This window comes from Lineus longissimus, chromosome 1 (assembly GCF_910592395.1).
Source record: "Lineus longissimus chromosome 1, tnLinLong1.2, whole genome shotgun sequence".
Taxonomy (NCBI): domain Eukaryota; kingdom Metazoa; phylum Nemertea; class Pilidiophora; order Heteronemertea; family Lineidae; genus Lineus; species Lineus longissimus.
This window is the reverse complement of record NC_088308.1, coordinates 15879546-15895690: the sequence shown is the minus strand read 5'-3', so window position 1 is coordinate 15895690 and position 16145 is coordinate 15879546. Positions and strand designations below refer to the sequence as shown.

General features: G+C 38.8%; 1 protein-coding gene across 1 annotated transcript in view; it reads right to left on the bottom strand.

Moving 5' to 3' along the window:
* Nucleotides 1–230: 230 nt before the first annotated feature.
* LOC135490311 (homeobox protein unc-4 homolog) overlaps nt 231–16145 on the bottom strand; it is a 29269-nt gene continuing 13354 nt past the window's right edge. The window contains exon 3 of the mRNA XM_064775742.1: nt 231–2214. Within this exon, the coding sequence (XP_064631812.1) occupies nt 1363–2214 (852 nt within the window). The 3' untranslated portion in view covers nt 231–1362. The remainder of the gene's footprint in view (nt 2215–16145) is intronic.

Sequence of the window (16145 nt, the reverse complement as noted above, 5' to 3'; positions counted from 1 at the left end):
TTTTACAAAATGTTTCGCAGTTATCATGGATAACGCTTTTGATAAATTTCATACCACCCTCGCCAGGATTTAATTGGTCAAACTCTGACACCGAGGTTACTTCCAAATATATTACCAAATGGCATAAAACGTGTAACACCAGACTTAATCGAACAGCAGTGAGAACATCTTCCGAAGATTAGCATGGGTTACTCACGAACGCAAGAGGAACCACTGATTTTCGACGAGATTATTTATTCATATGGCATATTTGATACATAGAATAAAAAGCACGAACTATTTACATCCACAGCTTTGACATATACAATAAATGCGGTCGTCAATGAATTGTAATGTTGACGCTCTCAGTAGCCTTACTCACAGAGGTACTATGACTTTCACCTTGTTTTCTCTGTCGGTTGAAGCCATTTCACACATATAAAACACAATGCCTACTGAAATGGTTTAGTTCTTTAAAAAATGTCAGCGACTCATTGCATTAACAACTTCGTATCGATACAATAAACAGTCAAAATCAAAAAATTGTAATTACAATCTAATTAAAGTTTGCATTAACATATCAATTTGTCATTCCTCGTCTAAGCTGTTCTTGTCCAATACTTATTTTCAATGTAGAATATCATGTAATTATTTAATGAATCGTGTTTGGAAATTCGACAACTGGCCATACAGATGCATTGTTTCTGAGTGGTTCTATTACCTAAGTACTTACTCATATCGCTTATGTATTCATTCATCTACTCCAGTTTCACCTATCTAAGACCGTTTCTTGATATTCAAGTAACTGACAATGGTAGCTTGATTGATTAAATATGTGAATTTGGACAGACAATTTTTAAATTAAAATTGCTTGGCGACACCAAGTGGTCCGATGGTCATGACGCCATAATGCGTTATTGTCTTTATGTCGAAATTGTAGTAATCATTAAAGCGGTCTTAGATAGGTAAAATGAGAGTATGTGACGACCTATCAGTGTGATTTCTCAGCTATTTCCTTCCCCTCAATACTCGTGGTGAAATTATGATACATACTAGTAGAAGAACTCCAAATGAACAATGACATTGCTCTAAAGAATAGCTGTATCTCCCAAAAATAATGCACGTAGCTGGAATACTTTTGATGAATACAGACCGTTCTTCTTTCGAAGACTTTCTATCACGTCAAATGAAATACACGTATCAATACTTTGAATGTGCCCAGCTTGGCCAGCTTCTCCGACCACCCCACTCAACGTTGATAGGTTGCAAAGGCTGGGCACAAAATAAATACTAAAGCCATTTTTGTAATGAATACATACATGTATATGCATTATGGGATTGTCATAAACAGGCTAGAGCATATTTACGGAAACCGCTAAAGCGCTAATCACAATCCCGTTTTTCTGGTTCCTTATACCCTGTGTTTTGTACAACGGGCTTTTTATTGTCTGAGTTGTCCTCATTTTGTTCAAGGTCATTGACAGCTACCGTCTTAGTGTCCTGACTATCATTGCATTTGCAATCGTCCTTGCAAAAGTTCTCGGCGGTGGGTTTCTCCAGAGTTAATTCATGTTCTAGAATGTCCAGATTTGACGGATTCGGTGAGGCTGGAGGACTTGGGGCCTGCTCAACCATGAAACCAACTGGCTGTGTGATTGGATACAGGGGCACCATACCAAATGATAACGGGTTCATAGATTTGCTAGCCTGGACTCGTGGATACTTAGAGTTCGGTCGTCTGCCACGAGGCACTTTCGGCGCTTCCAAAATACTTGCTATACTATAAGTACTTTTCAGTTTATTCGCTTGTTTTTGCGACTCGGTCAAATCATCATTCAACTTCCTATCCGAACAATCCTTTCTGTTTTTCGAAAAATCAACAACATTGTTATTTTCTGCGTCAAATTGGTCTCTTGCCGTCTCCTCACCGACAACGTCTATTTCACCCTCACCACTGGAAGTGAGGAAAGAGTCACGTGAGGTGCAGTCGTCACTGCGGAAACTGAGTGCCTTCCCTGAAAGCTGTGCTCTCTTCCGTTCCTCATTCCTTCTCATTCGTTCCTCCTGTTTTCGTCGTTTTCTCTCGCCACGTTCTTGTTCTCTTCTCTTGAGTTCATCAGGTTCAATAGGATCACCGCTGCATGTTTGTGGATGTGCGTTATGGGCGGGTCTTCCAGGACCTTTCTTGGTATTCTCTTTCTTCCTCCACTTTGCTCGGCGGTTTTGGAACCAGACCTGAAGAGATAAAAGTGAAAATACATATAAATCATTGCATGCACTCTTATCTGCTTTCCATGCATCGAAAATTTGGTCAGGCATTCCTGAAATGTAAGAAGATACACGGCAATATTGGATTGCTAAACGAAAGCGGAGAATCGCATGCTGAATGAGATGGCATACATAAATACTTATATATTTCAATTAACATATGGCTATTCTCTTGTGACTGAAATGATATTCCCGAAGGCTTTTTCTACTAGGCTTTTACCATTTGTAAGAAACAAGTTGTCCAATCACTTGGCATTAACTTTACCTCACGTCAAGTCCAATGAATTTTACTGATAAGGAAATAACGCCAAGTTAAAGTTTTAATGATAAATGACTTAGATCTAACTTGTCTTGGACATGTGGGCGCTGGGCATGGATGCACGAAACTCCGAAACCAACGAACGATTATACATATGTTACCAGAACAGGACTGTCAATCTAAGATTGATAACGCAGAATAAGTAGAAGAGATACACAAAGTAACTCATAAATACTCTAACACCACGTCCAATTGCGGCCATCAGTTTTCTGTAACAGACGTGAAACAATAATTCTACACCAACTTCATGTCACTTTTTAGCGCATTACAAGATTCGTAATGAAGATGACACTACATGTAGATACAAACTACAAATAAAAAGTGCGCATCTTGTTTAATGAATCGGTCAGTGCAACATCATCAAATTATGGGCGAATATCAAAGAGAATGTCATCTCATTTCTGGCTGTCTGCTGGATAATGTGGAGAAGTTGATCTTGCCAGAATGTAGCTGGCTTTTGGAAATTGACCCCAGTCTTCTACTGATGGGTTCTGTCAATAATGAAGGATTAATTCCTCATGATGGCCACTTTATCAAAGCGAGCGCAATGAGAGAAATCCCCTGGATGACATGGGATACGCGCCTGGTAATTATCTCCAAGAAACCATATAATAAAAACCTTATTTGTAAACATGGGGACAATTTCCGATCAGGGATTCTATTTGTCCAATCTGAAATTCACTAATTTCTCTCGCCAAAATCTTATGCATAAATAAACCAAGAATGTATTTGATTTGCTTAATTAGGCTGTTGGTAATTTCCTCAAGCGCTATCGGGTTGGGTCAACGATTAATACGATATTCATATTGGTCGATAAAGTCACTCCTGGGAGAGTGGCACATCATTTATATGTACAGGTACTGTCAAGATAGGTCTCCATCACATTATGGTCCATGATCTGCGAAGATGGTCTTACTGGCCGAGTAATTATATTCATACGTTAAGATGACTGCGGGAAACCGATGTTCAGGTCGCTGATAAACTCGGATTAATTTTGGTAATTTCTCTGAATTAAGTGTCAGCACAGACACTATACTGAATAGTATCAGGCAATGTTTTCTACAAGAGATATTACTCAGAGCTGAAGGAGAGAGAGAATGACCACGGCCCTTATGCTAGCCAACCACACCACTGAGGTGTGATTTAAGATGCGGCTACAGAATGCAATTTTGTGGCGGCCGAGATAATGAGACGTGCGTAGATGACAGATGATCTACGACTGTCAAAGAGAGATCGCTGGCAAATCGTGCTAAGCTCTGGCTAAGGAATTGCAGAGCTAGGAATAAAGCCTTAGTGTCATTGTTGACATATGTATATCCCTCAGCAAATTGGCGAGAAAGCTCACTCATCGGTATAATCGCAGGTTTGACTTTATCATTTTCAGTGACATTGGTCTGTAACAAACACTAATGATAAAAAATGGTAGGCAGTTGTTCGCGGTCAGAAAATACCAAAACTGGACATTATAATTATCTTTTTCACGCAAAGACTTCTTTTCTAGAGCATTTACAAATGATTCGGAAGTTTGTGAAAAAAACCATCAGCTGGCCAACACACAAATTGAGTGATCACTAAAAAAATAATTTGTTTTGGTGTTTGAAATATGTATATTCACTGTTTCGAGTTATCTTTACAATATCAGAAACTATTTGCCTATTCTGCGTCAATTTCTTTGACAGTATTGATTTTAAATGATTTCACCGCGATTTGAATAATTTCAGGGCTTCTAGAGTTTTGGGTTGTTTCTTATACATACATGCAACTTTCTTCTGTGATCCACTACTGAATATGAAAATGTTTGATTTTCTGCAACAATTTAATTAAAACCATCGTTGTCTTACATGTATACAATATATAATAAAACAATGTAAAAAATAGCGGCGACGCTCAAAAGTGTTTTTAACCTGCTGCAAATTCAAATAAGTATAAGCAGGTCCTCTCGATTCCTAGCGCTGGCTGGCTACCAATGTCTACACATTCATTAAATGAAAAGCACTAGGTAAGCAATAAAAAACAAACTAATTCGCGTCTGTGTCCGGACGGATGCACCTCTCTATAAACCGTATTACAAAGTCAGGCTTCGGTAACGGATACTGTTAGTTGTGATAAAAGTTTAATCATTTCTTCAGCATGGTGCAACTTCACCGCTTGATGAGTAATTTACAAATGCCATCGTGCCATCGATTTACACACAGCAGACGACGAAATCTTATCCCACGTATAAAATATTTATACCCAACCACTCACCAGAGAATTCAACATGAAATTTTCAATAAACGCGCGACAGCTGAGGAATTAATTTTGTTTGTGGGCCCCTGCCGCATAGCGTCTTTGTATCATTCGTAGTACCATGATGGAGTTTTCACTTCACCAAGCCGACTAAGAATTCATTTGCCAGCGCTTTGAAGAAGATTCGCTAATTTCGCCTGTCGCGGAATTAAAAGCCATCCTATTAGGTATGGGCTTGCGCAGATATTGAAATAGGCTCGCTGACAAAGCCAGCGACTGGCTTACTAGGATTGGTGGCTGCGATGCTGAGATTACTTGCCTTGTTTGAATTGAGTGCACGGCCCCAAACAATAAAGCTTGATAACACTAACTGACACAAAGATACTGGGACGTGATCAAGGAGGGTATTACCATAGATGAGCACTGCCAGTCTTGAGGTGACTTCTGGTCACTTTATCAAAGGAAGTCATCAACGAACTGCTCGATACGAATATAGATATGCAAAACGAATCGTGTAGCTTTTTCTTACATGTATGGGCAGAAATAGGAAGAGCAATTTCGTCGTGAAGCCAATAAAGTGACAATTTCAATTCTGAATCAATCGCTCCAAAAGAGTAACAGAGATCTTTCGAATTAGCCCAATATAATTGTTACAGGTTTTGAGGTGAATGCCGTTGCCGTGAGATGGTTCCTTGTGAAAACATATAGATTTCTAGCAAGCTTGAGATAATCTGTCCGATCACAAAAGGCTTCCGGCCGTCTGCTCCGGGACAAACATGTATTGATTATCAAACAATGCCGATATCATAATTGCATCCAATCCTTCTATTCTACAATCGGCTCCATTCTCATATTCTATTATGACATTAACACGTTAAGTGATCGCGCTAATGCGAATTTACATGCTTTTTAATGTGACTCGTTTCCATGGTTAAAATGGCGGCAAACCTGTCCAAGAACAAAGATGGCGGTGGACAGGAAGGAGAACATTATTGCGGCTACCCTCGCGCGTGACAAATTTAAGAAACGCCACAAGTCAATTGTTTTACTCGATTCCACGTTGAGAGAAAATTAGTTGTTTTTCCGATAATGGATTTCATTAATGCATTTGTTTTAAACATGTCCAAGCCAATAGGTCTGCGTTTGTCTAGTTAGGTAAACTATTGTATTGGCAGAGGCGATGGAAACGTTTTAGGAAAACGCTAACTTCAGAAATCTTACCCTGAACCAATACGGTTATTGCGCTAAAGTTTTTATGAGCTGGTAAAGATTGATAAAGTTGTAATATTGCGGAGTCAAATTATTGAATTCTAGCACAACTTGTATTGACATAGTTGTCTGATTAATAATTACATGATGGATCGGGCTTTTATTCAGTTTATCAAGTGTCCCGTTTCTTTGAATCAATATCGAACCCTTTTCGGCTTAAACTGGTTAGAAAATGTTTTAAAATCTCATTATTAAGTTCAGAGCACTAAGTTAACTTATAAATTCTTCAGAATGTGGAAGCAATACTACATCTTGTAGCACTATATAGACACGAAATTCTAACAAGAGGGTGCTTTTTACAAGGTAAATCGGCTTCTGTCCAATAACCATCACTGGCCCATAGCTGGCTGGTGCTTGATTGTTGTCAAAATACATGCCTCAAGTTTTTTTGACTAATTTCGTAGCGCTTAAAAAGCTAACGAGGAAATGGTATTTTGACGAGGTACTGTAACACCTCTTAGACATGCGAGTATCCAATAGGTGTAGGATTGCGCACTATGGCGAATTCCCCATATCTCCTTTATCTATGAGTGTTCAGAGTTAAATGAGGTTTCTCTCTGTCTTGATTATGTCTTTTCATGAGTAATAAAAACAGCATCCGAGCCTGATTTAGAAACTACCCTTTTGAAAATGGAAAGTATTTTGGCATATTTCGTGCTCCCAGTAACTGGCACAGCTACATGATCACCAATAAAACCACGTTTTTGGTGATGTTGAATGATAATGCTCAATTTTTGGGTGAGTCTCCTTGTCTGTTCATCATTTGTTTCATTTTGTTGTGAAAATTTTCAACTGCACATTTTGGCACTGTCCAGAATAAGTTAAAATCTTGAAGCCGACTTAGCATTTCAGACAAGGCAAAGATACACAGATAATGACAATAATATAGACTCAATTAATCCACATTATGTAGAATGTTATGGAATTGACAGATAATCGCATTTGTTAACAAGAATGTAACAGCATTTTGAATTGATTTGGCTGGACTGCTGCACGTGCGAAGAACGTGTCGCGTCGTCGCGTAGCCAGTCCGTACGGTTTGTGGGGGGATTCACCCGCCGTTGCGTGAGACCTCCAACAGCCGCGCTCTGGTAAAATATGCACCGCCACATCGAGGCCGGTTTTGGTCAATTACCAAAGAAGGACAAAGGTTATGAGATTTCCAGTTGTTTTTGTAGAAAATGTTTATTTTCCAAACTGTTCGTAATTCCACTGAATGTTGTTCGTGTTCTCATGCACCATGGAATCAAGAATTGATAAAAACTAAGAATTTGGAACTGCAGAAATATTAATGTGCTTTTTACTCAAAAAGGTAGATTGTTCTTTCCTGAATTATACTATTTTTTTTCAATTCATTGTAAAGATATCACGAAGACCAATAAAATTATACCTTATTTTGCTCTAAACTCTTAAAGGTGAAGGATGAATGAATGGTGAATTGATTATTTAATTTCCCGTGATATGGTGTGATCGTGGGCATTCTTTGTCTTAGAGGGGTTTTCGAACCTCGTTAAAAAAACTTCTCCTTGTTATCTAATAGCCACTAAGGAGTTACGCTATTTAAGGCAGGTATTTGGTGTCAAAAACAATCAACAACCAGCCAATTGTAGTAACAGCCATTGAATACAATGTAGAAGTCGAATTATCCTTGCATAAGTCCCCTATTATCAATATTTGGTGCCAAGTGCTAGGTAAGATGCTATAATATTACTTCAAAATTCTTAGCCTCTATTAATTCTTGATGGAATGCATGTATCAATATCCTTGTGACTGTCCTATGAGCAGACGAAATGACCCCCCCCCCCCCCCCCCCCAATGACAATGACATCCCAGCTGGTAAATATCAAAATATAATTGCAGAACTCAAATATAAAAACAGCCCCTGTTAAATATATTTTTCCTTTCAAAAATTCAGAAAGTCTGTGATATCACTGGCCAACTGCACTTTCAAATGAATACAATTCAATGTTACAGTTAGGACCTTCTGAAACTACCAGGTTAAACTGCGTGTACTTCCATTAAAACGACCCTCGCCGATATATGTGAATATTACCATTAACGATTTTAGTTAATACTGAACAGTAGTCCCTATCATCATGCGAGTAGGTTTTCTTTAAATAGGTGCTAAGTGTTTACACCTTGCATTTTAAATCAATTTTACACAACAGATATAATGCCGTCGAATTTGTATGTCTGCGGCTAACAAAACGGTCCATTTTGGCAAGTTGAAACCAAATAAGAACAGTAAACACTGAAAGTGTTCTAAAACACCACATGTATTGTTGTTAGACGCACATGGGTGCAAAGGTAAATACATGCGATGGCTAACATTAAGTGTAAGCAAACTTTATGCTGAATATTTGTATGCGAAATCATATCACATTTTCAAGTCTTTTTAGTACCACATCGACGGCACAGCTAAAATTCAATTTCCGATGTTGTCTTCTTCAAAGCTGTTGTAGTAAACACAATGTATTGGGGTTTATATTCAATTACACAAGGGATAGTTAACATGAACCTTTTAACCTTCTCAATCTTGGACATGACAGTTAGCATTGCGTGGGGCAAATAAACACACACATCAATTGATAGTGAGATCTCCTAAATCGGCGCGAATAATGTGAGCAGTGCATACTCCGGCGCAGAGTGGCAGTGTGATGAGGCGGCCTATACTCTCACTGCTTGAATTGGCCACCATTGATTCTGAATGTGCTGAAATCGCTCGTTCAAGCAGTCTTTCAATAAAAGACTCTGATCCTAGTAATTATTGGACTGTTCGTGCTTTTTTTATTTCAGAAACTTAAAAAAGTTGTCATATTGCATTTCAAGTCTTCGGTGAAATATTTCCACCTGAATGAAGTGATTTTAGGTAGTTTTATGCGCACTATTTTCTATAGCGCATAGAAACGTGCTTTGTGATAACGTTGCTTCTTGCGGGCGACTTGATTTTTGGCCCTTGAACAGTTTTAATCGGCTCAAAACAGAAATAAATATTCGCCTGAGTAATATTAAGGAGGGTTAAATTGCAACATTTTGTGTACATTATACATGCAACACACCTGCAAGGGCGGCCAATTCTGGCATGGCGCATATGCTTGAATATTGTGTCTGCTTTGGAGAATGTGAACAGACATGTCCCAAAATTAGAATAGTAGGCCACCACACGAGGTGACGCCACGATGTGGATGATGAAAGAGTGATTTGCAATGACATAAAAAAGAAGCGTTATCACATTTACACAGTTGTAATATGTTTTTAAGTTAAAAGTACTAGCATATTATGGTGCCTTAATTGATATAGTAATAACATCTATACATGTACATTCACGTTACGTTGTTCCATTTCCCTCACTGTACACAAGAAAATACCCTGCATAGCTCTGCTTTTTGGTGCGTTCCCCCCCCGGGATTTGACTGAAAACTGTGTGGGTTTTAAGGAAAAGCTACAAAACGATCGACAGATCGGGACCCACGACCTTCCGTCACGAGGTCGTTGCCTTACTACTGAACTGCCTCAGCACGTACTACGGTCTTCCTCACTAATTCAATTAAGATGCAGCTTCTGACATGTAGCCCTTAACTTCCGTTATCACCCCTAGAAAAACCTAGCCAAAGTGGTTCGTGAGTTCTCCTCCGTGATTGAGATTTGTGGGTGCCTATCCCAGTAGAGATGTCTCATGTTTAATGGACACGTGTAATCTCGTGCCGTCTTTATTGCCTGGGTTTCGCCCCAACTCAAAGGTGCCGTTTTCAATTAGGCTTTTGATGTATTTTATCATGTTTTAGGGAAAGACATAACATTCCTCACATAATAAATACTTAACGGTAGCAAAGAGCTGGTAAGGAATCAAGTTAATGTGTCCCCACGGCCGGGTGTCACGCACGCAACGGAGGAGAGGAAATAGAAACGGGCTTTTCGCGCATCTTAACATCTCACTAGAGGATAAAGCAAAGTGATGGGATTATTGCTAAGATATTGAGAACCAGCATTACTTAAATGTCTCGTGTGTAGACGGCCAATATCCTCATCAAACTGGACAATCGTCATCCGGTAAAATCCTGCCATGCTTCTCGTGAATGGGAGGCATTTAATGTTTCTCAGGGGTAAGCTCATCTGGGGTGGCCGACAAAATGAGAACACTATGAATTACAAGTGTAAAATTGTACAAATAGTATAAGGGTTGCACCTTTTATATTGTAGACACATTACTAAAATATGAATTTTTGCCTCATTCAGAGACAATCAGATGTTTATATGTCAAACAGTGTTAAAATAACAGCGGTTTCAATACCTGTCAAAGGATGCAAGCATGTTTTTTTCAGGCCTGACATAAAGAAGACCAAGTATGGGTAGTAACCTGGTCTCAAATAAAACTCAGTTGTTTACCAAAAATGTGTGAGTTCTAAACCCTTTATACTAGGCTATCGCTGATCAACACGGCATTCATCATCGATTTTCAGTGGAGTCTTTGCTTTTTGTGGGCCAGCCGATATTCGAAACAAAGTACAAATTGTAATTTCAAAATGATAACAACCAAGGATACAAATCTACCTAGCATCCATGATTTCTATTTTCTTTGTTGGTTGCTTTTGAACATGAAAAGGTAAATTCGCTGACAAAATAAGGATTACTGAAATTTGCACCCTGTAAAGTTGTCTGGGTGGTTATACATGTACCTCAAAGAAATTCTCCTATCACCTGCAGATATAACACCTTTGTTACCCTGACTTCATTCAATCTAATCACTGCTAGGTTTCAGTTGTTTTTTTTATTATCAGAAAAACAGTATATCGCTACCCATGACTCTTTGTATCTTTCCCTTTCATACCCACAAAAACCAAATCCAGAAAACCACGCGACAACTTTTTCTCATAAAAGTGTCATTTTATATATTAACACGTGAATTCGTTTTTGCACAGTTTTAATGGGTTTTTATATTAAAGGTGAAAAGAGGAGTCGACGCCTTCCGAATTAGTCTGTGCCCGAGTGGATCCATTTCTGAAAAGAAACTCCAAATGTTCTATACTGTATTACTTTTATAAACGTTTATTAAAACGTGCAAATTAAGTTGCCCGAGGCATTAAGGATGGCACCCCGTTGTATTTACCAAACAAATGCAAAAAAATTTCATTAAAAAGAACCCGACACGTTTTGAGCGTTCTATACTAATTGCGACCGTATCGCAAATGTCATTTTAGTAGTTCTCTTTAGCATTCATCATAAAGTTATTCACATATTCTTAGACCACCGGTTCTTTATCACTGACATATCGGCTGCGTTTTGTTCAATCCAAAATGAAAGAGTCTTATTCATTTTTTGCATAATGTAATGGAGATTTTTCAAACAAATACTGTCACCTTTTCTTACTACATGTACTTGTTTAATTTGTTAAATTTCGTGAAGACAGCTACGTCACATGTCGGGTGAGGTGGGCTGTACACGGTTGAAGAATAAAAACTTAAAGCTGGCAGTAGCCCAGGGCCAGGGGTTGCCGTGAGGCACCGATGCTGCTATGAGAGACGGCACGGGGACTTCCCGCGAAGGTACAAATAATCATTCATTTGTCCCAGGGCGAGAATATTGGTCATTTTCCGCATACTGCTTCCCAGCCAAAGCTAATATTGATTGAGTTGTTTAATAGACCTAATAAGTCAATAAATTAACTTCTCCTAATGCTAGGCAACAATGCTAGTTATTAGGCGCGCCATGAATAAAGCTAATTTCATTACAATTTTCCATCAATGATTTTTCATTTCCTGACATTAATTACTCACCAATAGTGACGAAAACTATTAATAGTGTCATCATTTATTGCATCCGTGGTTACCGAGCGGGACGCGGGGAAGCCGAGCTGCTCGACCGAATGACTAACCAGTAGTTATAGCTCTGGATGCGTTTTGTCTTAACATTATGAAAAATCCCAGAAGGCACACAGTTGGAAACCGTATCTACTGATGCTGGGAGCATATTTATTTAAAACAGATGAGAGAAAACGTGTATTTGTGATATGTTTCACCGAAAACAGCTGGTGCAGATACGCAGAAAGATATTTCCAAAATGTCATCAATTCACACCAACACCATGCCTCACAGTCCGAGCGCCAACGCTTGCAGAATGCCATTCAAATATGACACGTGATCCAAAACTTTCGGAAATTTCAAATGTCGGTTGACTGTGCTGAGAATTATCTACTTTACCAAACGCGATGTGACAACTCACATCTGAAGTAATGCCTCGTCGATAATTTATCACCAGAAACGAAAGAAAAATTTAATAAGATTCAATTCAAATGGGAACTGTTAGCGAGTGATTTAATTTGAATAAGTCTCCTCCAGTTCAGCATACATAGCAAGTGATTGCGATGGGCAACCAGCAAGGGACGACTCAATGTCAACGGAAATGGAGATGTCACGCTAACGAAATAAGCTTATTAGTGGAGAATTAAGTCATTTGCTATTCTACTGCTTGTACTCATCTTATTATAGGGAGGCATTAGAGCCAATGTGACTTTCAGCAGCTCTGCGTTAATTTCAACCTCGTGTTGTGTTCTTACGTGTCGTGATGGTTTTTTAAATGTCAGGGATGGTGGTACTACAGTCGGCTTCAGAAGTAAATGTTGAGGTTCATTGTTTTTGGCGACGGTGAAAAAAACTACTAGTTGGGTTTCGTCAGAGTTGTTTGCATTTCCTTGAATCAATGACTATTCTGAATAGATAGACAATGATTGAATCAAAGTTTTCGACTAAACGCACTGTGGTTCAGGTTAGAAGTTAGAACTGGGGTACTGGTGCTACTACGCGTTCAATTGGGATTGGGGTCCGACACTACATTGTAAGGTCAACCTCTTTTATAATAGCCGATGACCTCTCCAACTCAGTACCATTTGTGTTCAACGAAAAGAGCTCGGTGTTCTGAACACACTGGAGCAGCGAATATCGTGGGGTTGATTTGTATAGATTCGCCAGGGTCATCTCCAGGCTCACCTTTCCCCCATCAGACGTCACCGTGTATATAAATGAGAGGCGAACACGCAGCAGCCTATAGTCGACTTCATAAGTAAATGCCACGTCCCTTTATCGCGCTGTGCGACAACTACTGAGCCGATTTCCTCAACGTCTGGCTTTTCTTAAATCTAATATTGGAACAAAAGGGAAATTCTGTTTTTATATCACAATGGTTACGAAATCATATTTTTCTATGTATTCGTGTTAATTGACGTACATGATGTGCATTGATTACATTTTCCGCTCTGTACCGCATATTTCTGGATGAATCGTCAGTTGTTTTTTTTTTAATGTACATGTATCTCTTCAAATGTGCCAAGTTTCATTTAAAATATTCATTAGAAAATTTGTCCATTTGAAGATTCCGCAAAAGCATCAAATTCCTTCGATGAAGAACAAAAATGCACATCTCTAACCTGCATTGGGTTGGGTCAAAAAAAGCTTAGGGGAGATCAGTGGTATCGAGGTTAAAGTACCGGGCTCATAATCAGGAGGTCGTGGATTCGACTCTTGGAAGGATCACCCTTGTTTCGTCTTTGTGGGCTTGAGCAAGGCAATTAGCCCTACATGCTTCTCTCCACCCAGGAGTAAATGGGTACCTAGCTGGCAAAGATGGCAAATATGAATGTCAGTACAGCTGCAGCTCGGATCTGTATTCTCCAAGAGGGTAGAGCTTAAATCATGAATATACAGGTCAATAGCTAGAGGTAATGATAATGTGAAGCGATTGACTAGCAAACATAGAAGAAATTGGCCCAGTAGTTTTTGCACAGCGGACCAAAATGACGTTGATATACTTTTGAGGCCGACTATAGCATGCTGGACTTTCTCCATTATTCTCATCAGTGGTGGTGCTAATGATGACATGATTCCGTAGTTTACCAAGGGACAATGCCACTTTGAGGACGCGAAGATAATTATCTCCGATAATGATAAGAGAGGATGACAGGATTGCATCTATGAGCGCAGGGGTGGTGGTTACTCATACGATTACGATGGTCAAACGTGAACGCCATCGGTTATTCTGCCCAGCAAAATAACAACGTTTGTATCATAATTGTAAATGTCATTTCAATCACTGTCTCTAGAATATTGAAATCCCTAAAGAAAGACAATACACGTACATGTATATTTATTTAAGAAAAAGGAGGATTGTCTTACACAAATGGTAATGATTGAAACAAAATACCCTGCGTGAAATACCACACGGGTGTCAAGTCATGTAGATTTTCATAACGTGCAGACGGCCAAGACTTAGCATTTGTCCTCGACCATTTTGGAAAAATGACATCAAATTGTTCTTTGTTCAATTTAAATTCAATGAAATAGTGCTCACTGGCATTGGCAAGTTGAATCAGAGTCTTCAATATTTATTGAAAGACTCTGGTTCAATCATCCACCAATGCAATCCACTGTAGTAAAACGCATTCATTTTCCAGTCATTTCGTTGTTATTTCCATGGATTTACAAACTTGTTTGCTAGGTTAATCTTTCAAATTCCAAATCTCAATCAATACGCTCGTATAGTATACGCTGCTAGTGTGTTTTTTCATGGAGATGCATTGAAATAATATGATAATTCACCTTATTTTTGATGTTTTCAAGTCTAATTTGACGTTATTTTTAAATCGACACTATATGTATTGTAGATAATTTACATTACAGTGCTTTTTGTTGTCTAATTCTTCTTAAACAAACTTAAATATCCCCATCATACACGTCATGTAAGGGAAGTGTCATCAATGCACGTCTCTTTGTCACAATAAGCTACTGACCACGTCTCAAGAGTCTTACAATAATTTGAGCATTAATTAATAATAGCATCAGAGACACACTCAGGATATAATACAAATTCGAGGAAGAAATTGTATCAATAACCTACAATTAAACGAGTTACAATATTGTCAAGAGGGTTATAAGATCGGGTTGAGTTTCTGACTCTACTCCAGGGAGTCGGTGGACGAATTAATCTATATTTGAAATGCTACGTCGAGTACTTGTGAAGCGTCCTGTGCGCGAGCGCACGTGTCGTCATTTAGCAAGCGCCTGGCGCGGGGCCAGCACCCAGCGTGGTGCACTACAGAAATTCGGAGACATACTCGAGGGGACAAATCTGCAATCCTTCTTATAACCCAATACACCGACCTTCTTGACACTTTGTAAACATTCAACTCGTTCACTCGCATGAATACTGCAGGCCAGCATTGTGCACAAATCAAGTAATAATTATCCAGATTTAGAATGTTACAAGTCCCATTGAGAAATATTGAGATATTTGCTGAGTTTTCGTCTCGGCCATTGCACGACGAAGCAGTGTTGTTGCCTTTTCCTCACGCGTTCGAACTGGCGCTTGGTCCATATTTAGTTCACTTATCAATAGCAGTGTGCGCAAGTTGGGGGAGCGACCAGAGGCGTGTTTCCCATGACCCATGGAGACCCCGTATAGCCACGGGCCAAGTGGACGGATTCTTTCACGGAAGCGAACATCACAGTCTCCGTGCGGTGCTGTGATTATGAAAAGGACAGTATTAATATCCGTGATAATTCTCGTAAGGTTTGTTAAACATGATGTCATATTAAAACCGGGCCGTATTGTGCTCTTCCTCTGCAGCGGATGATTCCTTAACAAGTCCACTGCAGTGCACACAATAACCATGCTACAAGCCTGATTAGACAACGTTTTAAATATTAAAATATTCTGATGCGACAAATTGCATTTTTTCTTTGAAGAATTTTTACAACGTTAATAATTAAAGAATGTTTTGCTCATTCTTTATTATTAACTGTCAGGGAAGTTACTGTATTATGTATAATAACTAATACGCACATAATAAAAAGCAGTTTGTCAACAAAAACGCTTATTATCACTATCCATTACAATGCAATATAATTTTCATAACATTTTTCTTAGAAAAATTTAATCTCAGCTGGTATAACAAACGAATATATTATTTGAATGGCATGAAATTAACTAAGTTTAAAAATATGTTTAAGTTTTATCAAATGAAGTTATAACCTTTCTATGTTTGTTTTACACATGCTTTCATTATTTGATGATTTAGAAATGGTTGATTTAG